This window comes from Eschrichtius robustus, chromosome 12, assembly GCF_028021215.1.
Source record: "Eschrichtius robustus isolate mEscRob2 chromosome 12, mEscRob2.pri, whole genome shotgun sequence".
NCBI lineage: Eukaryota > Metazoa > Chordata > Mammalia > Artiodactyla > Eschrichtiidae > Eschrichtius > Eschrichtius robustus.
This window is the reverse complement of record NC_090835.1, coordinates 255,405-283,026: the sequence shown is the minus strand read 5'-3', so window position 1 is coordinate 283,026 and position 27,622 is coordinate 255,405. Positions and strand designations below refer to the sequence as shown.

The 27,622-nt window shown below is 56.6% G+C and overlaps 1 protein-coding gene and 1 pseudogene across 3 annotated transcripts in view; both read right to left on the bottom strand.

Annotated features, from left to right (window-relative positions):
• Positions 1 to 25,645, bottom strand: part of SLC41A3 (solute carrier family 41 member 3) — a 62,362-nt gene extending 36,717 nt beyond the window's left edge. Inside the window, exons 1-3 of one of the 3 annotated variants that reach the window (XM_068558618.1) lie at positions 25,548 to 25,645; positions 19,982 to 20,268; positions 2,698 to 2,805 (exon numbers count right to left, since the gene is read on the bottom strand). In XM_068558618.1, the coding sequence (XP_068414719.1) occupies positions 2,698 to 2,805; positions 19,982 to 20,236 (363 nt within the window). In that variant the 5' untranslated portion in view covers positions 20,237 to 20,268; positions 25,548 to 25,645. Of the gene's footprint in view, positions 1 to 2,697; positions 2,806 to 19,981; positions 20,269 to 25,130; positions 25,313 to 25,547 lie in introns of those variants that run through there. The other 2 variants (XM_068558620.1, XM_068558619.1) reach the window with 2 other exon arrangements.
• On the bottom strand, positions 19,024 to 19,457 carry LOC137774177 (mitochondrial import receptor subunit TOM20 homolog; annotated as a pseudogene).
• Positions 25,646 to 27,622: the final 1,977 nt, after the last annotated feature.

Genomic DNA, 27,622 nt, shown 5'->3' with positions numbered 1-27,622 from the left:
TTGGGGGAGGGGTGCAGTGGGAGGTTGGGGTTAGCAGATGTAAGCTTTTATATATAGGATGGATAAAGAACAAGGTCCTACCGTACAGCACAGGGAACTATATTCAATATCCTATGATAAACCATAATGGAAAAGAATATACATATAAAATAAGAATGTATATATATGCACAACTAAAAAAAATTTGTTCATTGTTTGAAAGGTATCTCTCTCCAATTTTTTCAATTCAATTTTACAATTCAATTGTATTTTGTAATGACCAATTATGGTGTGTGCAGAAGTATGTAGTTGCACATGTATGTTAATGTCTATTTTAAATTTCATCTAGATATTTTGAAACCAGATCACTTTACTGAGATTATTAGTTTTAAAACTCTTCTAGTTGATTTGCTTAGTTTTCCAAGAAGATAAGCATATCAATAGCAAATAATAAGTTTTGCTCCCTCTTATTTATTTAAGGGTCTTATTTCCTTTTCTTGGCATATTACACTAGCTAAAACACCCAGAACAATATAAATAAAATATTCTTCTATTTCAAGTTGCACTAAGAATATTTTTTACATCATGAGTGGGTCTTGAAGGCAGAACTAATCTACAGAGATTGGAAGTGGATCAGGGGTTTCTGGGATGGACTGTGGGTGGCAGGCTCTGTATCTCGATTGGGATAGGAGTTATGTCAGTGTGTATATTTGTCAAAAGTCACTGACCCGTACACTTAAAATTTGTGAGTTTTTGTTGTATTGATTTACACATTAATACAGTGTTGGGTGTTGAAAGCTTCTTTTTTTTTTTTTTTATAAATATATTTTATTTATTTATTTATTTTCGGCTGAGTTGGGTCTTCATTGCTGCGCGGGCTTTCTCCAGTTGCGACGAGTGGGGGCTACTCTTCGTTGCGCGCGGGTTTCTCATTGCAGTGGCTTCTCTTTGCTGTGGAGCACAGGCTCTAGGCGCGCGGGCTTCAGTAGTTGTGGCTTGTGGGCTCTAGAGCGCAGGCTCAGTAGTTGTGGCGCATGGGCTTAGATGCTCCGTGGCATGTGGGATCTTCCCAGACCAGGGCTCGAACCCATGTCCCCTGCATTGGCAGGTGGACTCTTAACCACTGCGCCACCAGGGAAGCCCTTGAATGCTTTTAAAGGTTCTATTGCACTGATAATGGGGCTGTTCTCCTCAAACAGGCTGTGATGATGAATTGTTCCAATCATTCTTTTCTCCCCTCCACATTTTATGCATTTAAAAAAAATTATAACTGTAAGACACAATCACAGCACAGAAGTGTTTAATATGCAGTTAAGCACCATGAAATAAAAATGTAACCCAAGGCACAGTGGTTAAGAAGCCACCTGCCAATGCAGGGGACACGGGTTCGAGCCCTGGTTTGGGAAGATCCCACATGCCACAGAGCAGCTAAGCCTGTGTGCCACAACTACTGAGCCTGTGCTCTAGAGCCCGTGAGCCACAACTACTGAGCCCGCGTGCCACAACTACTGAAGCCCGCGTGCCTAGAGCCCATGCTCCGCAACAAGAGAAGCCACTGCAATGAGAAGCCCGCGCACCACAACGAAGACCCAACGCAGCCTAAATAAATAAAATAAATTTATATTAAACAAATGTAACCTGAAATGCCACCACGGCAGGGATTACCATCAACATTTCTTCCCTCTCACCAACCCATTTAATCACACTTACGTGTGTGCACACGTGTATGTGCACACACACGGGCACCATGTCACCTGCCACTTAAGACATTTCAATGGCCCACAAGACTGCCCGGTCCGGCCTTTGCTGTGACAAATTACCACAAACTCAGTGGCTGAAAATGATGCAAACATCTTCTCTTTCAGTTCTGGAGGTCAGGGGTCTGCAGAGGGTCTATGCAGGGGGGCAGCTGTTTCCTTCCGTTTCCAGCAGGTAGAGCTACACCTGGCTCACGGCCCTTCCTTCATCTTTGCAGGTGGCGGCAAGCATCTGCTCCCCCGACTCTGCTTCCTTCTTCTGTCTGACATTTCCCTCCAACCCCGCCTCCCCTTGGTAAGGACCCTTGTGACAACACCGGGTCCCCTGGACAATCCAGGATTATCTCCTACCGCAAAGGCCTTAACTTAATCATGTGCAAACACCTCCACGTAAGGGAGCGTTCAGTCTCCAAGGGTTAGGACGTGGACATCTCTGGGGGCTGCTGTTCAGCTGGCCACCCCTCACCTCTCTCTCCAGCCTCGGGCTCCAGGGACCCCCCCAGCACCCCAGCTGCATCGCCCACCTCTCGGTGTCTAGAACACAGCGCATCAGGACGTTTTCACAGAGAAAGGAGACCATCCCCATAACAGAAGAAAAGGGATTTCCATGCCGTGGGAGGGTGAGGAGAGTAGCAAAGCTGGGAACTGTGACAGAGTGCCCAGAGGAGGACACCCTGGTGACGAGGATTCTAGGACATTCGCCACTGCTTCTGGGTCGTGTGTGGAACCAGCCTCAGGCTCCAGCATGAACAAGGGACACAAGGACACAGCGCCCCTGACATCTGGGCCTCGTCCGCAGCCCAGCCTCCGGCCGAAGAGCAGGGTGATGGCCAGGAGGAGTGACCAGGTAGAGCCACACGACAGGACAACTCCCAACGACGTCAGATTTTCAGAGTCCAACCCACCCGCCCACGAGCTCCACGGGGAGACCTGGAGGTCAGATGTGCAGACGTCCACTCACCGCGGTGGAGAGGCGTGAGGCCAGCGTCATCTCCAGGTTGCCCTTCAGGCCCACCAGGGGCGGCACCAAGGTCAGCAGGTCCTTCACCTCCGTGAACACGGGCCAGTGCTGCGGGGAAAGAACTGGGGGTCAGTCCAAGCACACGTACCGTGCCTCTCGGGAACTGCTCGAGAGATACTTCGACAAGTCCTCCTTCCCTGTAAAATGAAAAAAACTACCCAGTTTCTTAAATGGCTTTAAACTAAACAGAGTAATGATCAACCGTGAACAGTGGCCCAGGGAGCCCCTTCCTTCTCTGGCTGCCGGGAGACCGGGTCTGGGCCCGTGCCCACGGACGGGGAACTACTTTGTCCTGTGTGCACATCTGTAGAAACAGGAATGAGCCCCCAACTTCAAAGTTGGGGATTTCTTATGGGATTTCTCACAGGCGAGCCGGCAGGACGATCTGGGCTGGGCAGGGACTCCCCGGCCCCAAGGCCGATGGGTGGGGCCCAAGGTCACGTGGGGGCCCTGGATTTGTGAAAACTGATGGAATGTGTCTCTATCACTTGTAAACAAGTAAAAATGTAAAAAGAAGGAACGGGAAGCACAAGCACATTTCAAGAGAACGAAAAGACGTTTCTTTGTGAAGGGAAACTAGTCCTACCTGTTTAACATGCAGTTAGACTGCCCCTACCCCAACCAATTTTTCACACCCCATCTGATCCGACTAGCTGCTTTTGCCTCCCTGGGCCTGAGCTGTCTGTGACCCTCCACAGAAGCTGGTCCTAGAAACCCTGCTGCTCTGTGAGCTGGGAGGCAGGTGGCGTGGGGTCTGGTTCCCCGTCCCCAAGACAAGAGTCCCCCTACCCCGGGGGCCCAGAGGGTCATCAAAAGAGCCGCCCCACAATGCGTCTTACGAGACCTGGAAGCAAAGGGGCGGGCCAGGCCCTCTGAAGACCCCTTGGTGTCCTGAGATCTGGGAAGTTTCCGGGACTCACAGTTACGGTTCCCTCTCCTTTACCTTTTCTACAAAGCTGGGAAGTCGAGAACCCAGTCCCAGCTTTGGTGGAGTTAACAAGCCTTCTTCCTCTCCGAAAAGTGCGGAAGGAACGTGTCACCGGCCAGGGGGGTGCTGCGTCCTGTCCAGCAGAGGCCCTTCCCGCCTGGGAAGCCCCCTCCCAGGGGCTGGCGCTCTCACCCTCCTCCCACCAACACACAAGACCGAGTACCCACCCCGCAAGTAAACCCCCTTCTCTCAGCCCCCTTCTTTCCCGGCACCACTGAACTTGGCTGCCGCACCTGAGACCGCTGTGTGCGGGGTGACTCCCCGTGGGAACCCCTCCCCCGCTACGTGACGGGCACACCCCTGTCTCCACGTGGCTGGCGGGGCCTCATCCTGTCCTGTGCTGACCTCTGATTGCCCCATCTTGGCCTCCGCTGAGGGCTCCTCATCTCCCTCCTGACCTTTTACATTTTTCAAACGTAAGGGACTGGAGGCATCCCTGGTGGCGCAGTGGATAAGAATCCGCCTGCTAATGCAGGGGACATGGGTTCGAGCCCTGGTCTGGGAAGATCCCACATGCCGTGGAGCAACTAAGCCCGTGCGCCACAACTACTGAGCCTGCGCTCTAGAGCCCACGAGCCACAACTACTGAGCCTGCGCTCTAGAACCCGCGAGCCACAACTACTGAGCCCGCACGCCCAGAGCCTGTGCTCCGCAGCAAGAGAAGCCACCGCAATGAGAAGCCTACGCGCCACAACTTAGCCCCTGCTCGCTGCAACTAGAGAAAGCCCGCGCACAGCAATAAAGACCCAACACAGCCAAAAAAAAAAAACCAAAAAAACAAAAAACAAAAATGAAAGGGACTTATTTTCTTTCTCCAGACAGGAAGGCTGCAAAGGTCTAATAACCATCTCTGCTTCTTCAACGTGGGCACAGACATCACAGCGCCCACAGTAACCTTGAACCTGTGGGACCGACTCGCCCACGACTGTTACGCTTTCAAAGGAAAACCCAAGGTCAGCCATTGCCAAGATGCCGTGTCCGCGGCCAAGAAAGTCCCTGTTCCAGGATACACGGAGCCAGGCCGGGGGAGGTCAGGCTGCCCGCGAGGAACCTGAGGCCCCGGCACACGCTCCCGCCCACCCTTCCCTGGACTCACCCCGTCCACGCGGATCTGCTTCTGCCAGCAGTACAGCAAGGTCATGACCCCCTGCCCTCTAACCCTGACTCCCCCTCCTGCTTCGGTTCTCCCTTCTCTCCAAGTCCTCTCCCTTCCAAGGCCCAGGCCCCTCCCCACCCCACACAGGGGCGGCAGGAGGTGAGCCTGCGGGCGGTGGTCCCATCCTCCTGCAAGGGGTCGCCTGGGCTGGGCCACAGGCACGGCCGAGGAGAGTTGGGAAGGGGCTTTAGACACATCAGGTCAGACGACCACGAGGGGCTACTCAGGGACAAAGTCAGCAAAGGTGGACGGCGCCAGGAGAACAGAAGGCCAGGGCCCTGGGGACACCAAGTCCAAGGGATGAACAGGGCTGGAGCTGCCTGACCTGCAGACCTCTTCAGGGAGACCCTGAATGGCTCGGGATTTTGGTCACCCACTCCCAGAGCACCCTGACGGCGGCTGGCTCCATAACCTGGCTCACACCTGCCCCCGGCCGTGGACAGCCCTGGACGTCCCACAGGTCCCCCGCCCAAGGCTCCACGCTGACCCTGCTGCATGGGCCCCGTGCGCTGGCTCTTGCACTTGGGGGGGGGGTCTCTCAATCACGCCTACAGCCCCCAGCTCTCCCCTGCAGCCTTGAGCAGCACCTCTGGGTCATCTCAGACCCCAGCAGCCAGGGAGGACAGCCCCTTACGACCCTTCACTAATTCCAGTCCTGGGCACGCAGGTCCTCGTGTTCCGCCAACACAAAGGCAGTGCAGATCGGGGCATGAGGAGTGGGCGGGGCGGGGGAGCCGAGGGGCTGCGAGCCCTCCGTCTGGCGGGTTAACACACCCCTCTATCCCGAGATGGCCCACCAAACTGCGTGCTCACCAGCGGTGCGATTTTCTCCACGCCTGTGCTGGACCCCGGTGAAGCAAAACGTGATGTTTGTTTTAGAACAAAGAACGAGGACAAAGTCAACAAGCCTTCACCCTCGGCGGCCGCCCCCCTGCCCACACGCTCGCCCCCTCCGTGGTCTGCACACATGGGCCCCCTCGCCGGGACGTTCACTGCTGCTCACGCACCCTGGGAACGCCACCTCTGAGGCCCAGCAAAGCGTCTGCAGAGTCTCCGACCTGCCCCTCCTTCCTTGCTGCTTCCGCCCCCTCCCCGTTGTCTGCAGGGGGGCCCAACGGCCACCAGACACGCCCGCCAGGAAGGTCAGCTTCCGCTCAGGATTCAACCAAATTCGCTCAACAAACGAAGGAGGAACTGGATGACAAGTGGCTCTGTCCACCTGCCCGGCGCTCGGCTCTTGGCTGCTCCGAGCAGCCAGCCTGTCTGGTTCAGCCCTGATCTGGGAAGAGTAATCACATGCGCTTTCACGGTCCCTGGTGCCCACGTGTGCATGTAAACCCCAAAAAGGTCTGGAATGACACACATGACTCTATAGTAAGGGACCTACTGCGACGGAGGCCGTGGTCAAAGAGGGCTTAACCTCTCTACGATGCTTGTTCCATAAAAAGAAATACTTACACCTTACTTGTGTAATTGAAAAATAATTTTTTGAAGACACGAAACTGATACTCTGGCCACTTACTGGGCCTCAATCCCCAGGCCCAGAATCAGAGACTCCCAGCCCCAAAGAGCGTAGGTGAAACCTGCACCCAGCCAGGCACAGAGCTGCGCCGGGGACCGCCCACAAGGCGCGGCTGTCGGGCCAGGTGGTCTACCTCACTGCGGGCTCGGGAGCCCCGAGGCCCGGTGTGAATGGCTCCGGGCAGGCACCAGCCTGGGCACCGCTGGAGCCAGGAGCCCCCATGATGTGGGCTTCCCTCTGGGAGCCCCAAGGCTGCCTCCTGCACTGCCGGGAGGGGTGAGCAGGGAGGTGGTGAGCACCGGAACCCAGTAAACGGAGGGCCCTTGACCCTCACGCACCCTGTCTGCAAAGTGGGGACGAGGAAAGGGCTGTGACGCCCAGAGCTGTTCCATCCTCCCAGTCGCTGGCCCCCCCCGAAGCTGACGGCTCAAGGCCAGACCTGCAGACAGCCTCCCCCACGTCTGCTCTGGGCCCACCTCCCAGACGGAACCCGCACGCGGTCCGGAAGGGCACTGCACTCTCCAGCTGGACACTCTCCTGACCTGGCCCCGGGGCACCTCCGCTGATGGTCAGGCATGACCCCCTCTCCCCGCAGGGCCCCACCAAACCTCCTGGACTCTGCCGAGCTCTCAGCCGCCTGTTCTCGGCCCCGAGGCCCCATAGAAAGGGTCATGGGTGGGCAGGTCGGGGACACGAGGCCATGCTCCACGCAAGGTGCTGGGGAAGGTCAAGGAGGGAGATTCAGGGTGGACTCTCCCAGTGTCCACAAGGCCCAGGGAGGGTGACAGACCCTGGGGCAACTCCAGGGGAAGCAGCAGACAGGAATCCGGGTCTCCAGCTGGCAGCACTCGAGGAAGTGCCCAGTCCACTGGGCAGGGCGGCCAGAGGCCGCCCCGAAAACCTTGTTCAGAGCCGGGTACCTGGGTGTCGGCTGCCCCCTCCAGCTCAGAGACAGGGGCATGGCGGGATGTGAGAGGTGACGGCCCCTCCCCCCGCATGCTCACGTACAGGCCCCAGCTGCTCGAGAACACACTAACTCCGTAAGTGACCCAAACACGGCTCCCAGAGCCGACCCAGGGCATAAACAGACCCCCTGGGCCTCCCAGCAAACACCTCTCCTGATGGAGACCCCCACGTCTGCATCCCCTTGTGCGCCTGGACCCCCGCCGCACTCAGGACCCTGTCCTCCCGCTGAGACCCCCCCTCCGGAGATTCTGGGGCTGGAGGAGCGGTGCCTGGCACCCTCGCTCGGGCCAGCACACCAACCTCACGACGCTGCCCGGTTTGCAGGTGGAGAGACTGAGGCAGGATGCCTGAGCCCCTCGGGTGGGGAGGGACCGGCGGAGCAGGACTCGAGGCCCCCCAGGCCCTGCCTAATGGCTCTGCGTTTGCTGGAAGGAGAGCGGTTCGAGCTCCCAGGCTGAGGAGTCTCATGCAGGCTGACGGTGGAGGGTCGTCAGAAGCCTCTGTGACTCTCAGACACTGAGGTCCCAGGAGGACTCTCCTGCCAGCCCCCCGAGCCCGGCCCCCTGCCCGACCCAGGGGCCTGTCCTGTGTGTGATGCCTGGTCCCCCAGCCCAGGGCCCATGCTGCCCCTCGCCTCGCCATACGCACTTGGACGGTGTTCATCAGCAGGCCAGCCGTCACCATGCCGAGGCCAGACAGCACAACGGGCACCACAACCTGGCCCACAATGGTGACGGTGGTCTCGGGGAGGACCCCGCGGGGGCAGCGGGTGAGCTCACAGCGGAAGCCTCGCAGCTTCGAGCCCTGAGAGTGGAGCTCCAGGTCCAGCTGGGTGACCACCATGGCCAGGCCGGTGACGCATTCCCTGGATGTCCAAGCCTGGGCGCCCCCAACACCGGACTCCGCCCACACCAGGATGTGTTTCCTAAGGAGTCCACCCGGGCAGAGCTGCCAGGCGCCCTGTGCTGTGGACAGTGTCCACTGCCCCTCGGCCGAGGGCCAGAGCCAACGGTGACAAACAAAGGCCGGGTGACTCAGCCTCGCTCAGGGCTCGGCCACTCCTGCTGTCCACTCCCCGAAGATCAGGTTCTCCTCCGAGAGTGGCTGCCGTGCCCGGTGGGACCTCCCTCGGCTGGCCTCCCACGAGGAGGCTCCCTGTCCCCTGGAGCGACCTTGACAGCGTCCAGCTGTCCGGCCCACGCTGGCTCGGGCTAGACCAGAGAGCCGGAGCCACGTGAGGCCTGGCCTTGGTGAGGCCGCACGGGGCCTGGGGACATCTCAGCCTGAGGAACCTGTTCCTCGGGCCAGGTCTGAGCCCCTGAGGACTGTCACCCCTCAAGGTCGAGAGGCCTGAAGGCCCCCCAAGAAAGAAGCTGTGCCCTGCGGCCACTTGACCTAGGTGTCGAGGGGCTCACGGCCACAGGAAGAGGCTGTGTTCACAGAAAGAATGCAGCCCTGCTGTCTCTCAAAGGACAGAGACTTGTAAGGTGCTTCTTAGAGGCCCAGGCTTGCGCCGACAGCGGTTAGACCAGCCTTGAGCTGCCGTCCCGACCCCGACCCCGAGGAGAGGGGGGTCTCTACGTGGAATAAATGAGTGTGTCCACTGTGCATGCCACAGATGCCGGGGACAGCGTCCAGGCCTGAGGGCGGGCTGAGCAGGGTCAAGGCCAGAGCCAGCAGGAGCCCAAAGCCGAGGGCTGGATGCTCGCTCACACCTCTTGTGCACCTCGGCCGGTTCCCCTCCTTCGGACAGTCCACCCCACGCCCAAGCCCAGCCCTCAGCCTGGAGTCCAGCCCTCAGCACCCTAGATCCCACAGGGCTGGCCAAGCCCGATTCCCTCCTCGCCAACTCCAGCCAGACCCTGACGGCCGTTTCCCTCGCGCCCACGATGTTTCACTGCATCTTTCCTCGCCCCCTTCACTTTCTCATGAAGTCCCTCCCAGGAGCCAGACAGAAGGAGCCCCACTTCCCAGCGAGGGCTGGGGTCTGTCGGCCCCTTGTGTGTGAGCGCAGGAGACGCTGCCCCCGTCCAGTCCTGGGCCCCGATCCCGGGGTCCTGACGGCTTCCACCGCCCACCTCCGGAGATGCTCGCGCTCGGGACCCCGCCACCCCACCGAGGAGAAGCTCGGGTGTGTTCTGGCTGCGGCCCCGTGAGCAGCCAGCAGCAGCCGTCCTGTCACAGGAGGGGACGGTCCTGGACTGTGTGTCCCACCAGCTGCTCGCTGAGTGGCGTCCAAATGAAAGATCTGAGATTAAACTGACAGCGGGCTTCCTGCCAGCCACAGAGTCAGGCGCGGTTTGCTGCAGAGCAGGAGCAAAGGGGACCTTCTCAGATAATGCAGCAACTCCTAACCTCCCTGCGCACCCCAGACTCTCCCTGAGCTTTCAGGCCACAGCTGACCCCCCGTGCCCTTTCACGTGCACACACGTCACATTCCATCCGTCACCAGACTCTCAAGGCACCCCCGGGCCACGCACCAGGAAGCAAAGGTCCCGGTTTTGCAAATGAGAAGCTGACGGCCCCGTGAGGGTTTGCGCATGACCACCCCCCAAGTCAGCCTCACAGGCGGGGCCAGGACCTCGACCCCCGACCCCCGACCCCAGTGCCCACTGCCCCCGCTGCTGCCCGCCTCTGAGGTGAGGGTCCGTTTGTTCACACAGGAGTCTGAACCAGCAGGAGGCTGAGAGAAACAGCACATTTCTAAGGAAAGTGTGGCAGAAGTTGACGCACCTAAGGCCGCTAGCTCGTTTAAGACAGACCCCTCTCAGCGGGCCCACTCTGGACGCTGGCTGCCCCAGTCCCCAGGCCCGCAGCTGGACCGGCCCCCAACTAGCGATTTCTTTCTCCTGGCTTCAGCACCTCCTGTGATCTCTTTACAGTTTTAAAAGCGGTCGAACGTCATAATACAACATGAAATCATACACAGTGGGTCCCTGACCACTCTCATCAGGACAGAAGATGTGGAAATAGACAACTACTTGCATGATTACATATGGGAAAGATCCCTAATTCAGCAGGTTATAAATCATTACAAAAATGTTTCTCATTTTTGTTTAAAAAATAATGAGAAATAAGTACACACACACAAGCAGTGAACAATTTAGTAGGTTATATACCAAAATGCTAAAAGTGGGTACTTTTAGGTGGTGGGATCCTAAGTGACCTTTATTTCATAACTTTCTGTATATCTATTGTGATTATTTGCTTTTATAACCATCAAAAAATAAACTGTCACCAAAAACAAATAAAAGATGCCATCGTGTGCGGAAGATTACTTTCCCATGCAACATGAGAACAAAATATGTCAACACAGCTCACTGGCTCACAGTCGAGGAGATCGGAAATGTGACTTTCACAGGAGCTCAGGAGCATAGTGGAAAGTCTCCAAGGGCCTGAGCTGGATTCTGGGGCTGTGCTGGGCCTCGGGAGGAATCTGGGTCAGGTGCCAGGTGGCTCTGGGTGACCTTGAAGAGTCCCTGCCCTCCCCAGGCCTCTGACCACCTCCCGCCGCCCCACCAGAAGGGTCTCAGCTCACGCTGCTCAGAACCACCAGGCGCTCCGGACACGGGAGCCCAGCCCCTGCGCACCCAGAGCTGCGGCATCAGAACCCCCTCAACCCCTCAACTTGCGGGACAGTTAGGAGCAGCCGCGGAGGGCGGGGGCACGGCCGGTCCTCATGTCAGTCTCGGGGTCCTCGGTGGGAACAGTTTTTTTCCCAGGAGCACACCTTCCCAACGGCCTCCCGCCCTCTCGCGGGTCACCTTGAGCCTGGACTGGTTCTGAGCGAAACGGTCACTCTTAAAGGCCTGAATCCCCCCATCCTGCTGAGGTCCCAGAGGTCAAGGCAGTTACGTTCTCAGCAACAGGAAAGGTCGTCTTCATTTTTGCTTCCAACTCGGCCGGCAGAACGCACCTGCCGGTGACCATGTGGGACCGAGTGCCCCCACCCCGGCCGACTAGCCCCCTCGCCACACAGGCCTCAGCCCAGAGCCCCCTCCTCAGGGACGCCTTCCCGGCAACCCCCTCAAGGCTGCTCCGGCTGTCACCCAGCTCTGCCCCTTCGTTTCCCCGTAGCCCTTGCCGCTGCCTAACTCCGACTCATGCCCCTGTCGCTCCCTGCTCGGCCGTGACGGCCAAGAACAGGCCCGGCACCCCGTCCACCGCAGCTTCCGGCACAGCGCTGGCCCGTGGCCCACGCGTGTGCTGTGTGGACGAACAAACAAGCAGCACTGTAGAAGCAGACAGAAAGAGACCCATCAGCCTTCCACGAGTTGAGCCGTGTAGGGCCCACATTATTCCTATGATGTGCTGCCTGGACACCTGGTAAAGCCAGCAGGGCCTGGGGCAGCCCCACCGCTGCCGCCCCGACCCCCGAGGAGCCCACGGAACACGAACGAGTCAGTCACAGCCCCACAGAAACCGGTACGTGTCCTTACAACGCCCGCCAGCACAGCCTCTGGCAGCTGGCGCTCCTGAGCGCAGCCCTGAGGGCCCCACGTGGGAGGCACGCCCTCCCCCGGGCCTGATGAACTCTGCGCTCACCTGTCCAGGCGCAGGTCCCTCGAGGAGGCCGTCACTGTCACTGCAGCTGGCGTCACGAACAGGACGGCCCGCCCCTCACGGAGCACGCCCGGCAGCCTCACCAGCTGCTTTCTGCTGACTGACCAGCTCCCGACACGGTGAAGGCCGCCGGGGACAGAGTCCCGCTGGCCGGCTTGTGCGCGAGCTGCCCCGGGGTCACCACCTCCCTGAGGCCGGAACGACGGTGAACGGACCGTATCAGGCACCCCTGCTGCCAGCCTGACTTACAAATTGGCTGACGAAAGGGGACCCTGTGGCACCCCCCTCCCCGGTTAAAATAGTTAATGCAGCCCAACGCAGGCCACCACGTTGAGACTGGCCCTTGGGGTTGAACCTGGTCTCGCGAGGCCTACTGAGGGAAGGGGGTACCCGCTGCTCTCCACTTGACCACCCAGCTCTGTTCTTAAACCTGGCAGAGACAAACCGCCTCGCAGTGGTGACCGCAGCCGTAAAGCTGGGGTCCCGTGCTGTGGGCCCCACACCCAACACCTATCTCGTCGGGACACTGACCGCACCCAGGCGGCAGCCGGTAAACGCTGTGCCCTGCAGATCCGGCTAGCACGCTCCGCTCAGCGCCCACTTCAGCACTCTCGGCGTGCTGACCTTCGCTTCTCCCAGGCGGACCTGCCGCCGCAGGCTCTCTGCAGGTCGGGCCTTTGCTGCACCTTCCACGGGGCTGGCGCTACACGATGGCCGCCCCTCAACAGACTCACGGGACACCTTCCCTGAGACACCCGAACACTCACAAAGGAGCCCCCCCCAAAGAGGATGGGCCGCCACGGCCCTCGCAGGGCGAGCCTCCCCTCGCTCAGACCCCTAAGACCCTCTGCTCACCGGGAGCAGCCCATCCTGACGTGCGAACACAGCCCAGTACCTGTGCGGGCTTTGTGGATTCTGGAGGTGACCGTCTTCACGTGCAAAGTTTACTCCTGCCCATTTAGGCCGTACTTGCCGAGCAGCCTGCCTTGAACGGGCCCCACCGACAAGAGGCTCCATTAGAGCCGGCAGGCACCCCCATCGGGCCCCAGAGACGCCTCCACTGAAGAGAACCCTCAAGAGCCTCCGGAGCCCCTGGACCACTGAGGGCTTTAAGCTGACGCCAGAAACTTCCCCCGGCCTGCGCCGCCCACCAGCTGAGCCATGACGCAGGTACACGCCCTGCTCTCCTGGGAAGTGGGCCCTCGCAGCCCGGCTGCCCGTGGGCCTTGGGAGGCATGGCGACCAAGGAGGGCAGCCTCAATACGGGGCGGGGAGCCAACCCTGGGCCCCCGGCACCTCCCACCCGCAGTGGGCGGCCTCCCTGTCCTGAGTCAGATGCCACAGACCAGAGGAGGTGACCCCCAAACCTGGGCTCCTGGGAGCCCCCGAGATCAACTGGGTGGGCCCAGTGGGGTCTGTGCACTTCGTGGGTGTCACGGTGGCGCTCGGCGGAGGTCACCACCCTCCCATCCTGACCGGATGTCCCTGGTGCAGGACCCGAGCCACCCAGTGGTCAGCACAGGTGCCCGACCTCCAGGCAGCACCTCAGCACCGGCCGCCTGGCTCTGTGCCTTTTAGATGCCTGGGCCACTGCCTAAGGGCCGTCTCGTTTAGGGAACGAACTCTGGGAACCCCGCCTCCTGGACACTCCAAACACAAAGGGCGACAGATGTGTCTGCCTGCACTAAGGCCACAGGCCTGCTGGGACCCTCGTCCTTCCACTTCTCATGGGGACAGCCACCCCCCTGCCCCCCCCCCCCGAGGCCGGCGCTGAGCCAAGGGGCACAGCGGCCCTCCCGCAGCTCCTGCTCAGTTCCAAGGCAGCAAGAGGAGCCCTGGCGTCAGCACTGCCGCAGGTACTGGCGAACACGGACTCGCCCTGGGGGGAGGCACACCCACACCGGCCCCTCAATCGCCTTTACTGGCCACCAAGGGGCCCCCGTAAGTTCTGCGTCCCGTCAAGAGCCCACTCCCTGGAGGTCCCAGTCAGCACCGGGTCTAGGCTGGTATCAGGGCGTCCAGGGTCAATGGGGTGCAAGGCCGTGCGCGGCTGTGGCATGGGGGGAGCGGGGGCCCCGAGCGGCCTCCACTCCGTGCCTGAGGGTAAGGAGCCCTTCATATCCAGGGGGCAGCGGGCAGCAGGCTCGGGCGCCCACCCCAGCCGGCTCAGCCTGCGCCCAGCGCTGCCCTGAAGGCCCTCCCTGGCTGTGAGCGCACGTGAGCGCTCAACACAGCCAGTGCTGTGTGCTTGGCCGCCCCCCACCCCGGGGCAGGAGGTGATGGACAGGCTGACCTCACCCCTGTGTTACCCAGCCCAGCCTCAGCTTCTTCCCTCAGCTCTCACCCCCCGCCTCGGCCCTCTAGCCGCCCGCTTGCCCTCCCAGCCTCTCCAGGCCACCCCGTGTCTTTGCTAAGGCGTGACCCCTGCAGGACCCTCCCTCCCTCCCGTTACGCCCATCCGCACTCGGGGCCCGGGGCTTCTGGCCCCTCTGCAGACCAGCTCAGTGTCCACAGACGGCCAGCCTGAACTCTTGCTGCGCGCAATGCAGAGCGCAGACGCACGACAGAGTGGGGCTTCCTCCTTCCCGAGAGGTGCCCTCTGACCTGTGGCCTGTGTGGCCTGCAGGGGCCTGGGGGGCAGGGCAGCTGCATGAGGGGCAGCCGCTGTCGCTGAGGAGGACGCAGGCTTGGACCCTCGAAAGAGAGTGTGTTAATCTAACTACAGAAAAAACTACACGCACAGCAAAAAAACCACCAAAACCAATGTCAAAAGATAAATGGAAAAATGGGAAACATATTTACAATCCATATCACAATGGAAGGGCCAACTTCCTTAAGATGTAAAGAGCCCCGAAGTATCAATACAGAAACAAAAACCACTCCTCAGAAATACGGACAAAGGACATATCCAAAGATACTCAACCTCACTCACTCCTGATGAGAAATGCAAATCCCACTACAGTGAACACCGCTGGCGGTCCCAGTGACGGCCTCCACGGATCCTGGCCTCTGAACCACGACCCCCAGGGTGAGCTGACCTCAGGGACTTGACGCGTCCGGTAGCCGGCAAAGACGCTACTCCTGGGACCCATCTCGCTAGCAGATGGTCTCCTTCTCCGACCCCACACCTGGATGAAGCTGCCATGCTGGACATGCCCGAGGGGAAGGGATGAAGGCCTCAGCACGCGGACCCTCGGCTGCAGCATCACGACACCTGAAGCCGAAACCCAGCTCTGCTGACTGCTGTCCCACAGCAGCCGTGGGGCACAGGGGCTGCTTAAGCTCCGAGCCCCGGGACAGCTCACTCCCTGGGGCAGAGGCCACAGCGCACAGTGTACGATCCACTGCCAGGTCGTGAAAGATCACAGAGGCTGAAGATACACCGTTAAGGGAGGTGGGAGCAGCCCCACGTCTATCATGGTTACGGACGCCTATGCCCTTTGACCCAGCAGCTCTACCTGCAGCAATACGTCCCACTCCTTCACCCAGACGTGTAAAGAACGTGGCGCTGCAGCAGTGCTGCTCTAAGTTGTTAAGTGCTGACTTGTGTGCCCCTCCCCGGTCCCCAGCATCTCAGAATGGGACTGCATTTGGAGACAGAAAGCTGGAAGTGGGGGGGGGTGGCCCAGATCCAATAGCTCCTTATAGTCAGAGGAGACGCGGACACAGACAGACACAGGGACGACCACGTGAGGACACAGGGAGGAGGCAGCCATCTACACGCCAAGGAGAGAGGCCCTGCCGACGCCTGGATCTCAGACATCCAGCCTCCAGGACGGGAGAATAAATGTCTGTTGTTTAAAGCACCCCATCTGTGGTACTTTGTCACAGCAGCCCGAGCAAACTAACATAGCTGTGAAACTTAAACAAACATCAGAGGAAAAATGGTGAATAAACTCTGGTATGTCTGCCTGATGGGATACTGAACGACCATTAAAAAAAAGGAAGCTCTTGGGACTTCCCTGGTGGTCCAGTGGTAAAGAATCCGCCTTCCATTGCAGGGGACGCAGGTTCCATCCCTGGTCAGTGAACTAAGAACCCACATGCCGTGGAGCAACTAAGCCCGCACACCACAACTACTGAGCTTGTGCCCCTCAACTAGAGAGCCCACGCCCTCTGGAGCCCGCGTGCCACAACTAGAGAAAACCCACACGCCACAACTAGAGAGAAGCCCGTGCACTGCAACTAAGACCCAACGCAGCCAAAAATAAATAAAAGTAAATAAATAATAAATCTTTTTAAAAAAAAGGAAGCTCTTAACATAGTTACAAAGAATAACCTCTGAGATACACTGTAAAGCGAAAAAAGCAAAACACACAACAGTTTGTATGTGCCACCACGTGGGTAAAAGGGTGAGAGGAATGCACAGAGGCAGACGAGAGGTGCAGGTCCTGGCTGCCCTGGAGAAGTGAGAGCCTGGGGACAGGCAGGGAGCACGTCCTGTCCCCGTGCACATGCTAACCTTTCGGGCACCTGAATGCTTTACTTTTGCAGAAAAACAAATGTATTAAAAAAAAAAAAAAAGTGCAGCCTCTGGGCTCAGGGAGTCTCATTCAACCGAGGAGGTAGAGGCCAACGCCCCAGGAAGTGATGTCGGGGGCGGCGTCCCAGGAAAGGCTCCTAGGGACCCGGGAGGGGGAAGAGGAGACAGGGGAGGGGAGGCCCAGGTGAGGCCGCGGAGCAGCAGGACCCACCCCTCGGACCACGACTTAGGCCCGCTCATCACGCTGTTCCAGCCCCTCTGCCTACATGTGGCTTCCATCTGGCCGGGGAGAGGCTGGGGAGCTAGTCCCCGGGGAAGTTTCCTTGCACTTGAGGAGGAACCAGAACACGGCCTACTTTTCTCCCTCTGGACACGACGTGCCTCTAGGACAAAGCTGACCTGTGGAGGCTGACCAGCAGGATTTGGGAAGACGCCGGGTCCTCAGACACATTGTTGGCTGGTGGTGACACCACTTTCCAACCCCGGAATCGCCCTATCCTGGAAACCTCGTTTTGGGAGATGACGTATTTTCTTCTTACTTAACCCACTGTAAGTCGGGTTTTCTGGTACCTGTGGCTGCAAGCATCCTGATACAGCCAGGTGAGCCCAGGATGTTCGGATGCATTTTAGGAGCTTGGGAGCTTTATCCCAGAGGCAGTAGGCAAGTGCACAGAGGTTTAAAACTTGGGGAGAGCTGCATCGTGGGGCTGCTTGGCCGGGCCCCGCCCCCAGGCATGGGAAGGAAACACTAGAACAGGTATCTCTAATTCTTATCTGAGTTGCAGCTTTTGTATAAGTTCTTAAACATCAGCACAGAACTACCTGTGATGGAGTATCGACGAGAATAAGAACGTCGGCCACGAACCCTCATGGGCCAGGCCCAAGTCCAAGGCCCCGGCACCGCGTGTCACAGCCCTCCCGGGAGCCCGACCTGGGCAGTTCTCCCTTAGCTCTGGTTTAAGAGGAGAAAACCAGAAACACAGGGCGGCCTGTGCCAGTGACAAAGGTCAGACGCAAACCCAGCTGGTTCTGCTCTGGAGTCTGGGCTCCAAGCCACACGGTGTTCTGTTACCTGCCACTCCAAGTGCAACTTATAAACCAGCGTGTGTGTGCAGGGGACTTATACATACTTGTGTGTAAATATACAGACATACATATATCAACCAATGTGTGTATAAATATGCACACGTACGTGACCTACACACGCGTGTCCGTATGTATCAGTGAGCACGTGTGCATGTGCAGGGGATACATGCTCGGTGGTGTTATACTGAACACACAATGAAATAGGCTTTTTGAAAATCGCGGCACAGAGAACAGACTTCAGGGAGACAGAGTCAGCAGGGTGGCGAGGAGGGTGGCGAGGAGGGTGGTGAGGAGGCTGGCGGTCTTCAGGTGGAAGAGGGAATTCTTGGGGGAGGTCTGCGGCATGTGAACTTCTGGGACGCGGAAGCCAGGCCCCAAGGTGCTCTGGAGGCTACAGCGGTGTGACTCACCACCGGGTAAAGAAGGATATGGGGCCGCAGGGCACCAGGTCACTGGAGGAAGGAGAGGGCTGAGGGGTCTGGGGATCACAGAGACCAAACGGGGGCCTGGGGCTGAGTCACACCAGGGCAGGAACTCTGGCGTGACACATAGCCATGCTGGGGCCTGAGCAGGTCCGGGAGGAACCTGGGAGGGCAGCTGGCCGTCACCAGTGCTGTGACGCTACGAGGAACCGGACTGCACGGGCTGGAAGGGTCACTGAGGACCCCAGGTGGCAGGGGAGGGGCGGGCAGGTAGCAGAGTGAAGTGGGTGCAGACCGAGGGACGATGGGGACCGTGGACACCAAGAGGGCAGTGACCACTAACTGTGGCTGTGAGGGAATGTGGGTCCATTGTTGGAAGAGTTGCCAGATTTTCAAGGGAAAACAGGAACTTGAATTTTTATGTGACATCTCTTGATTTTTAAGTGTTGGTCTAAAAAATTTTAAAGCACGAGCCTTACAGCTAAGTGGCAGACTGGGACTCAAACCCCGACTGGTTCCAAATCAGTGAGGGGCAGGCCTAAGTTCCCTGGGCACGGAGCGCCTGCAGCAAGAGGGGCAGAGGCTGCCGCCCCTCCCGGCTCACCATTCCAGACAGTCTGTGTTCTCAGCTCCTTGACAACCAACAGCGACGACCTGGCCACTAACGGCTTCAATTATTCTTAGGTACCACGCTTTTCCAGGGAGGACTTCTGCCGATCATGCTGATGGAGGAGTGGGGCTTTTGATACTCAAAGAACAAGAAAGGGATGGTACACTGGTAGCTTTGTTGTCTGATGGGTAACTCCCAGTTCCTCACGCTATGGGGCTCTGTTAGAGTGTAAATCAAGGGGCTTACCTCCCCTCATAGGGTGACGACAAGAGAAGTCAAGCTGCCGAGCAGAGAATGTCATCCCTCAGGATGCACTAATTGGAACAGGAGTGGACACTTGACAGCAGGGTCAATTTTTGCAGACTGATGTGGATATTGACCAAGAAGTCTCTCTCTTCGTCTTCATCTTTTTTGTTTTTTTAAAGATTTTTAAAATATTTTTTAATTGAGATGGTTAATGGTGATATTTCTCATTCCACATCATCTTCAGCCAAGCTCTGAGCACTTCCAATCCTCTAATTGTTGGGAGCTTAGTCAGAAGCATCTGGAACACTGGTGGTGGAAGAGTTTGCTGCAACACTTGCAGTAACTGCTGTGGCTGTCCACACACAGCAATTGCGTTTGTCAGATGGTCCACACCCTTCTCATACTCACCTTGAGCTAGTAACTCTTCACCAAGCTGTATTTCTTTGAGGAAGAATTTCTGAACGGCTTCAGCATCTTTAAGGTCAGGTAACTTGGAAAGTGCAGCTCTCTCCTTGGAAAGGTTCTGTTTCTTTCTTTGTTCTCGCAGCCTGTTCTTGAAGCTGGGGTCACTCTGCCTCTTGCGGTCGAAGTAAATGCAGGACCCGATGAAAAGGGCCCTGTGCACGCTGGAGGCAACGGCGCTGTTCCGGCCCTCCATCTCCTCTCCAATGAGGAGTGGGGTCGGCGGCGGTGGGGCCCGCAATGAAGCCGCTAGCCTAGAACCCTCCGAGCGGACTGCGCCGCTCTGTCCCGACGCCCGCAGCGAGGGACGCGGAAAGCTTTTTTTTTTTTTTTAGAGCACACTTACAAAGGATTGACTGCCAAGGGCCACCCTCCCCTCTAAGTAGAGAATCTTGCCTGAAAATGAAACGGAGCTGACAGATAAAGAGCCAGTAACCTGATACCATTTAAGCACTTGGATCATGCCAGGCCTGAAATCCAGCCCCTCAGATATTTCAATTGTATGAGCTAATAACTGTCTCTTAAAGCTTAACCTGGGCTAAAGTTAGTCTCTGACATCAGTAACTAAAAGAACCTTGCCAAAATTATAGAAAAATGGTATTTGAGAAGAGAAGGTCTTGCCCCTTGTCCCCAAGCTGGACACAATGTGTACCTGCCTACTCCCCAGGCTGACATTAGACAGTACCCCACCCCCACCATCCCCATTTAGTCCCCTCTTACCTGGAAATGGTTCAAAAGGATGCCTGCCCCAGACAGTCCCAGGCCTGCAAACAGGAAGGGCACTGTCACCTGGAGGCCAATGGACAAGGTGGTCTCCCTGCTGAGCTCAGGCCCCAGGGGTTTAGGGGCCACCCTTTGGCTCTCAGGGACACTCAGCAGTCCATCTTCCGAGGCTTCAGGGAGTCTTCCTGTGCTGAGGCCGTGCAGCAGGCCCAGCTCCTCTGGCCTCCGCTGTCGGGTCTCCGTCCCGTCCATCTGAGTACAGCTGAGCCCCTGGCAGCCTTAATCTGGGAGACATAAAGCAACCGGGGTTGTAGGGCAGAGTTCCTGACCCCCATGGGGCTGACAGCCTGTAGGTTTTCACGCCCGTCTGTCCAGCAGAGGCTGCATCATTCTGGCTAAGCCACAGCCCTTCCCTTGGAGCCTGTTCCACATGGCCTCCTGCAACCCGGATTTACAACAGTCTTTACTTCAATATGCACATGTTTGGGGAAAAAGCACATACAGAAGTGAACATTAAATATATATGAGCTGCAGTCAGCAAAACTGGAGGTATTAGGACTTCTGAAAATTCTTTCCTCCATAAAAGCAACAAGAGAACTGACAAAAACTGTCAGAATCTTCTTTTTCAGAACTATGGATATTAATCAAAGGCTTGCAGCAACACATTTCTTCAAGAAAAAATGCTGAATCTCAGCACAAACAGCCACAGAGTGATGCCCATGATGTTTGTCATGTTTTAACTTGCCTTAGTCCCATCCGCTGCTCTCCAGCTCTGCAGCAGCCTTAAAAACCAACTGCCTGGAAAGATCAGAATGGGCCAGAGCTTTTTCAAAGCCTCGTTCCCAAAGAACTGTCATTATTGGACATCAGGTAGCTCACTAGAAGATGCCAGCTGCAGACTCTCTGTATTTCACCTGACTTGTGGTTCACTTCGTATAAAAAGACTTTTCCCTTTTTGGCTGCCTGAGGCAGTAGATAATAGTTGGGGTTAACAACACACTAGCCAAAAAGCCTAAAAGGAAAAGCTGGGGAATGAGATGCCTACGTGGGTTTTGAAAAGGTCCCATACAATCCCAGGACACTAGAAGGCCACTGGCATTGGGCTGTGCACATGCTCAGGAAATACCCGAGGAGACCCAAGCTCTCACCTCTGGCTGATCTAGAGGCTCAGTACAAGCAGGAAGTGAAGGCAAAGGTAGGGCTACCAACTACCCGAGTGAGGGTTGAAGGGATGCCCCGACATGCACACAGGGCCCCTTTGGCAAGGACTGAGAGACCTATTGGCACCAGGCATGGCATTCAAGGAAATCTCCGCCAATCACTAAGCAGAGGCTTCAGTGCCACATACAATAGAGAAAACAGACTAAAGAATTAGTTCCGACAAGTCATGAAACAAACAACATCTACAATAAGCAGCAATAACAAGCAACCCTGAGAAGAAGAGGGGAGAATCTGATTTCCAGAGGTGCCACATTATTTTATTTTAAATGTCCAGACTAACTAGACAAAAGCTTTAAATCAGCTATTTAAAATATGTTCAAAGAACTTAAGGAACCATATCTAAAGAAGGAAAGCATGACCCATCGCGTATAGGCATCCTCAGTAACAGCTCTTTCTCATCAGACATCATGGAGCCAGAAGAAATCAAGAAGCCATAACACGTTCAAAGTGCTTGAAGAGTTCTATGGGCAGCAAAACTATCCTTCAAAAATGAAGGTGAAATTGATTCCCTGATAAACGAAAAGAGAGAATTTGTCACTAGCACATCTGCCCTAGGGGAAATACCAAAGGGAGACTTTGAAGCTGAAATGAAAGGACCCAGACAGCTGTTTGTCCACATGAAGAAATAAAGAGCATTAGCAAGGGTAACTAATAGGCATATTTTAAAAAACAGTGTAAGCGCTATTTTTTTGTTAGTAACGCTTTTCTTGTATCTGATTTAAAGACAACTGCATAATGCAGTAGTTATAAATCAGTGTTGATGGGCACACAGTGTAGAAGGATGCAACTTGTATGACAGTAAGGCCACAAAAGGGTGGGCACAGAGCTATATATGAACAAAATTTTTATATACTAGTAAATTAAGTTGCTATTAATTTGAGTTAGAAGGTTATAAGCTAAAGTGCTACTTGTAACCCTCAGAGCAACCACTAAAAAAATAACTATATATATATAATATATATATATATCTTATAAATATCTCATATATATAAATACAATGATAAAGGTTAGGGCACACTAGAAAATACATGAGATCTAGTACAAAAGAAGGCAGTAACGGAGGATAAAGGAACAGAAAGAACCATAAGACATAGAAAACAAAGCACTGCAACCCAGCAACAGCAAAATATATATTGTTATCAAGTACACATGGAACATTCTCCAGAATGGACCACACATCGGGGAGAAAACAAGTCTCAAATTTAAAAGGACTGAAACCATACAAAGTATGTTCTCCAGTCACAATGGAATGAAATTAGAAAAAATAACAGAAGAAAATTTGGGAAATTACAAATATGTGCAAATTAAAAAACATGCTCAAATAACTGATGGGTCAAAGAAGAACACACAAAAGAAATCAGAAAATTATTTGAGAGAAATAAAAATACAACATACCAAAACTTATGGAATGCTGGGAAGACAGTGTTTAGAGGGAAATTTATATCTTTAAGTACCAATGTTAAAAAAGAAGAGCTCAAATAAATGATCTTTCACCTTAAGAAAAATCATGAAAAAGAGCAGAATCACCACCACCCCTCTGAAAAAATACAGAGTGGGAAGTAATAAAGATTAGAGTGGTAATAAGTGGAACAAAGAATAGAAAAACAATAGGGAAAACCAACAAATACAAAGGCTGGGTCTTTGGAAAGACTGAAAAAATTGACAAACGTTTAGCTGACCAAGAAAAAAAGAGAAAAGACTGAAATACTTAAGTGGGAACATTACTTCCAAAATTATAAATTTTAAAATAATTATGAGGGAATACTATGAACAACTGTATGCCAACAAATTAGAAATTTGGAGATGTGACAGGGTAAGAGAGTGTCATGGACACATATACACTACCAAATGTAAAATAGATAACTAGTGGGAAGCAGCCGCATAGCACAGGGAGATCAGCTCGGTGCTTTGTGACCACCTAGAGGGGTGGGATGGGGAGGGTGGGAGGGAGGGAGATGCAAGAGGGAAGAGAAATGGGAACATATTGTATATGTATAACTGATTCACTTTGTTATAAAGCAGAAGCTAACACACCATTGTAAGGCAATTATACTTCAATAAAGATGTTAAAAAAAAAAAAAAAAAGAAATTTGTTAGGACTCTGCACTTTCACTGCCCAGGGCGTGGGATCAATCCCTGGTCAGGGAACTAAGATCCCGCAAGTCATGCGTGGCGCAGCCCCCACCCCACCCCCCAAAAAAAAAAGAGTAAAAGGAGAGGACCATCTATTGTTTAGCTCTGTAGTCATAGTTGGTAAAAGTGAAGGAGAAATAGAACAAGCTGAGGTGTGATCCTGTCTGGAGTTAGCACTACTCTGGCGGGGAGTAGGTATTTCAGAGAGTCTGCAGAGGCTGGGAGTGTTCTGCTTCTTGACCTTATTCCACAAATGATTCATACTTTTTACTGAAGTATAAATCACATACCAAAAATTCACCCTTTAAAATGTACAGTTCAGTAGAACAGAAAACCCATGCCCACAGAGACTTGCATAAGAATGTTCAGAGCAGCATTACTCCTAACAGCCCAAAGTGGAAACAGCCCAGAGTCCCTGGCCATGGGGCAGAGGCAGTAGCAGAGGGGGAGGAGGGGTCCAGACCTGCCCCACCGAGCACCGCCCGTGCTCCAAACCCGCCGGCGGGACCTCGGGTCCCCACTCTGCATTCTACGTGGAACCCACAGGAGGGAGGACGCTGAGCAGAACAGGGCTGTGGGCCCAGGGCCTCAGGGCCGTACCCCTCATCTCTTCAAAACTAACCACTCCACGCCCATGACACGTGGGGCGATGCTTTACCTCCTTAATCTTCACCAGACCCCGGGACGGCCCGACCATTACTGCCCCGCTGACCCCGACCAGGGCGGAGAGGGCCAGAGAGGCAGCCCCCTGCCCCAGGCCCACTTCAGCTGCTCAAGGACGCCCACCTGCAAGGTCTGCTCACCTCGGTTTCTCCCCTCAACCTCTGCAGGGTCGTCTGCTGGGAAAGGAACCTGCTCTAGGACTTGCCTCAAAAACAAGCTCCCCTGACCTCAAGTTACCCCCCAGCTCTCAGTCCACTTCTCCCCCACCCTTCAGGACACAACCACAGAGACCCGTCCCTCTGCGCTCAGCAGCCATCGGCCCCTCCCTGCGTGCCGCCCGAGCCAGGCCAGCGGTGAGCAGCCAGGCTCCAGCAGGACCGCCAAGCCCAGCACCCACTCCACCCAGCCCCACCCACCCCCGCCTCACTCCCCAACAGGAACCTCACCCCCCCACACACGCGCGCCTCACCCCCCCGCGCGCCTCACCCTCACACGCCTCACCCTCCACGCGCGCCTCACCCCCACACGCGCGCCTCACCCCCCACGCGCAGCTCACCCCCCACGCGCGCCTCACCCCCCACACACGCGCCTCACCCTCCACGCGCGCCTCACCCCCACACACGCGCCTCACCCCCCACACGCGCCTCACCCCCCCACGCGCGCCTCTCCCCACACGCGCCTCACCCCCACGCGCGCCTCACCCCCACACGCGCGCCTCACCCCCCACGCGCGCCTCTCCCCACACGCGCCTCACCGCCACGCGCGCCTCACCCCCCACGCGCGCCTCACCCCCCCTCCCCCGCCTCACCCCCCACACGCGCCTCACCCCCCCACACCCGCCTCACCCTCCACCCCCGCCTCACCCCCACACGCGCCTCACCCCCCACGCGCCTCACCCCCCACGCGCGCCTCACCCCCCACGCGCCTCACCCCCCCCCCACAGCTCCTCCCCTCCTATACGTGTGTCCTTGGAAAAGTTAAATTTCTGTGCCTCCTTAGGGTCGTGAAGACACAGGGGAGTAATGCATCTGCATCACAGGACACGGGGCCTGTCCCCACCCCCAGCACAAACCCTCAGAGGCTCTGCCGTTTTAAGTCAGCGATTTTAACTACACCGCAGCAGAATCACCTGGAAGGGCCGTTAAAGGCAGGCAGTGCCGGACCCACCTGGGTGCTTTCCCATCACTGGTGGGGGTGGGGAGCGGGCCAGGCGGCGCCGACGCCGGGTGTTGCGGGCGCGGGCCCCAGAGCTACCGAGCGACAGGCCCCCACGCTCCGGGCCGAGGGGTGTCCCGTCCCGCTCTCCTGACCCCGGCCGCGCGGACCGCCCCCTGCTCCCCCAGTCCTGCCTCCTCTTCCGCGTACGTTCTGCTCCACCCCGCTCCGGGCCCTCGGAGCCCCGGGCCGCCCCCTCCGCGCACCCGGCCCCGGGCCCTCGGAGCCCCGGGCCGCCCCCTCCGCGCACCCGGCCCCGGGCCCTCGGAGCCCCGGGCCGCCCCCTCCGCCCACCCCACCCCGGGCCCATGGGGCGCAGAGCCGCACTCACCGGACACCCCCGGGCGGCGGCGGGAAGCGACGCGGTTGGAGGAGCAGCGAGGCCGCAAAGGCCACGGAGGAGGCTGGACGGCGGCCTTCTCCCAAAGCCCGCCCTAAAACCCGTAGTCCCCGCCCCGCCCCCGGGCTCGGAGTCCCCGCCCCCTAAAACCGGAATCCCCGCCCCCGGGCCCGGAGTTCCCGCCCCCAAACCCGGCGTCCGCGCTCCCCGGGCCCCTCCGCGCGACCCCGCGGACCGGGACTCTGGGCGGGGGCTCGGGGGCGGGACAGGCCCTGGGGCGGAGCTGGGGGGACCGGCGGGGGAAGGGCCGGTTGGGTCGCGCAGATCGTCTCCCCCCTTCCCCGGGCTGCAGGGCGCGCTCCCCCGGATTCTTGCGACAAGACCCGCCCTGGGACGGTTCTCTGCCTTGGCGGCTGCAGGGCCGCGGATAGGCCCGGAGGAGGGGCGTGAGGGCCCGTCTTCCCCCGTCGGTGTCGTCCCGGAAACGCTCGGGCGGCCCGGGGCAGTGAAATGGCCCCACGCCCCTCATGCCGACTGCGGGCATGCGCTGCATCGTGCTTTTTTTTCTTTTCATCTAAATCCCGGGCCCCGCACACACCTTTTTTTTCTCCTGCAGTAATTTTAAAGCATCCAGCAGACATATATTTCACCTGTAAATACTTGAGGCTTTATCTAAGCGATAAGGCCTGTTTTCTGAAACATTTCCAGAATACCAGCATCACACCTGACAAAGTTAATAATACCCAGCGGTTCAGCTTTCCCCGATGGACTCAAAACTGTCTTTTGACCGTTGGCCTGCCTCTAGCCAAGGTGGGAGGAGGGATGAGATTTTGCAGGGGGTCTCAGGCAAAGCTCACCTGCAGGGTTTGCTGGGAGCCTGCTCAGGGTCACAGCCAGAATGTGGTCCCACAGAGGGAAGTCCCAGGCAGGGGAGGGACCATCAAGTGCAGATGGAGGCCAGATATTTAGCAAGACTCAGTAAATACTGCGCTATATCATTTCAACAAAAGACAACTTTGCGTGTGAAACACAGAGTTCTCCAGAGTCACAGACACATGTGCACTGTTTTTCAGGAGCATGTGGCCTTCTTGACCCATGTCTGGTTTTGGAACTCCCCAGGCACCTGGACTTCAGAGGGCCAGCCATCCTTTGGCCCCTCCTGCCCTCCCCATGGAACAGGGGTCATGTCACCTGTAGCCAGGAGTCCTGCTCTCAACTTTCTAGACCTGCTCCAGCTACCTGGGACCCAGGAATTCCCACTGGCTCCAAGCCCCTTCTGCTGATGTGCCCAGATCAGCAATCCAAAGAAGAAACGGGTCCAGGAACATGGGCTATCCCTTCCCACAGGGCCACTGGGAAGTCCAGTGGCCCCCCAAGTTGCTATGGAGGTACATTTGTCAAGGCCAGAAATTAGAATGACCCCCCTTTCACAACTTGTTTGTTTTATTTGCAATTCCTGTGAATGCAAATATGGCTGTGGGCCCCCATTTGTACTCTTGCCCTTGGTTCTGTAAATTTTGTGGCTGTCTTGGTTCAGTATAATTATGGGCACAAGAAACATTTCATTTTATTCTTAACTTTACTACAAGAAAAATAAACCAGCCAAAGCATAATGATAAATGGCAACTTACAGTTGACCTCCATAGTAGAGAAAGCACGAGAGAATGTAGCCCTCTTGCAAAGGGGCAGCCGCAGCCAAGCTCCAAAGGACGGCTGCCATGCCAGGATGCGGGGCCCCTTCTCTGGGGCCTCGGCAGGTGGCAGGCAGCGTGCACCAGTCCTGCAAGCTGGCTCGTGCCCAGTTTGCCCCTTCGCTTCCCGTCTCACTGGTGTTTACAGGTGCCCAGAGCGCTGGGTGTCCAGAGCCCTGGCCAGATTCCAAGCAGTGAGTAGCTTTTGCAAAGAGCTGCTCTGCCCAAACTGTAGTTTTTGGATGGAAATGTAAGATACGCAGACACAAAAGACGTTTGCAAATAATACAGTTCCATTCAGTGTTAGGGGATATTATGGGCTCAGCTGTGCCTTCAAAATTCACATGTTGAAGCCCTAACCTCCAGTGTGCCTGT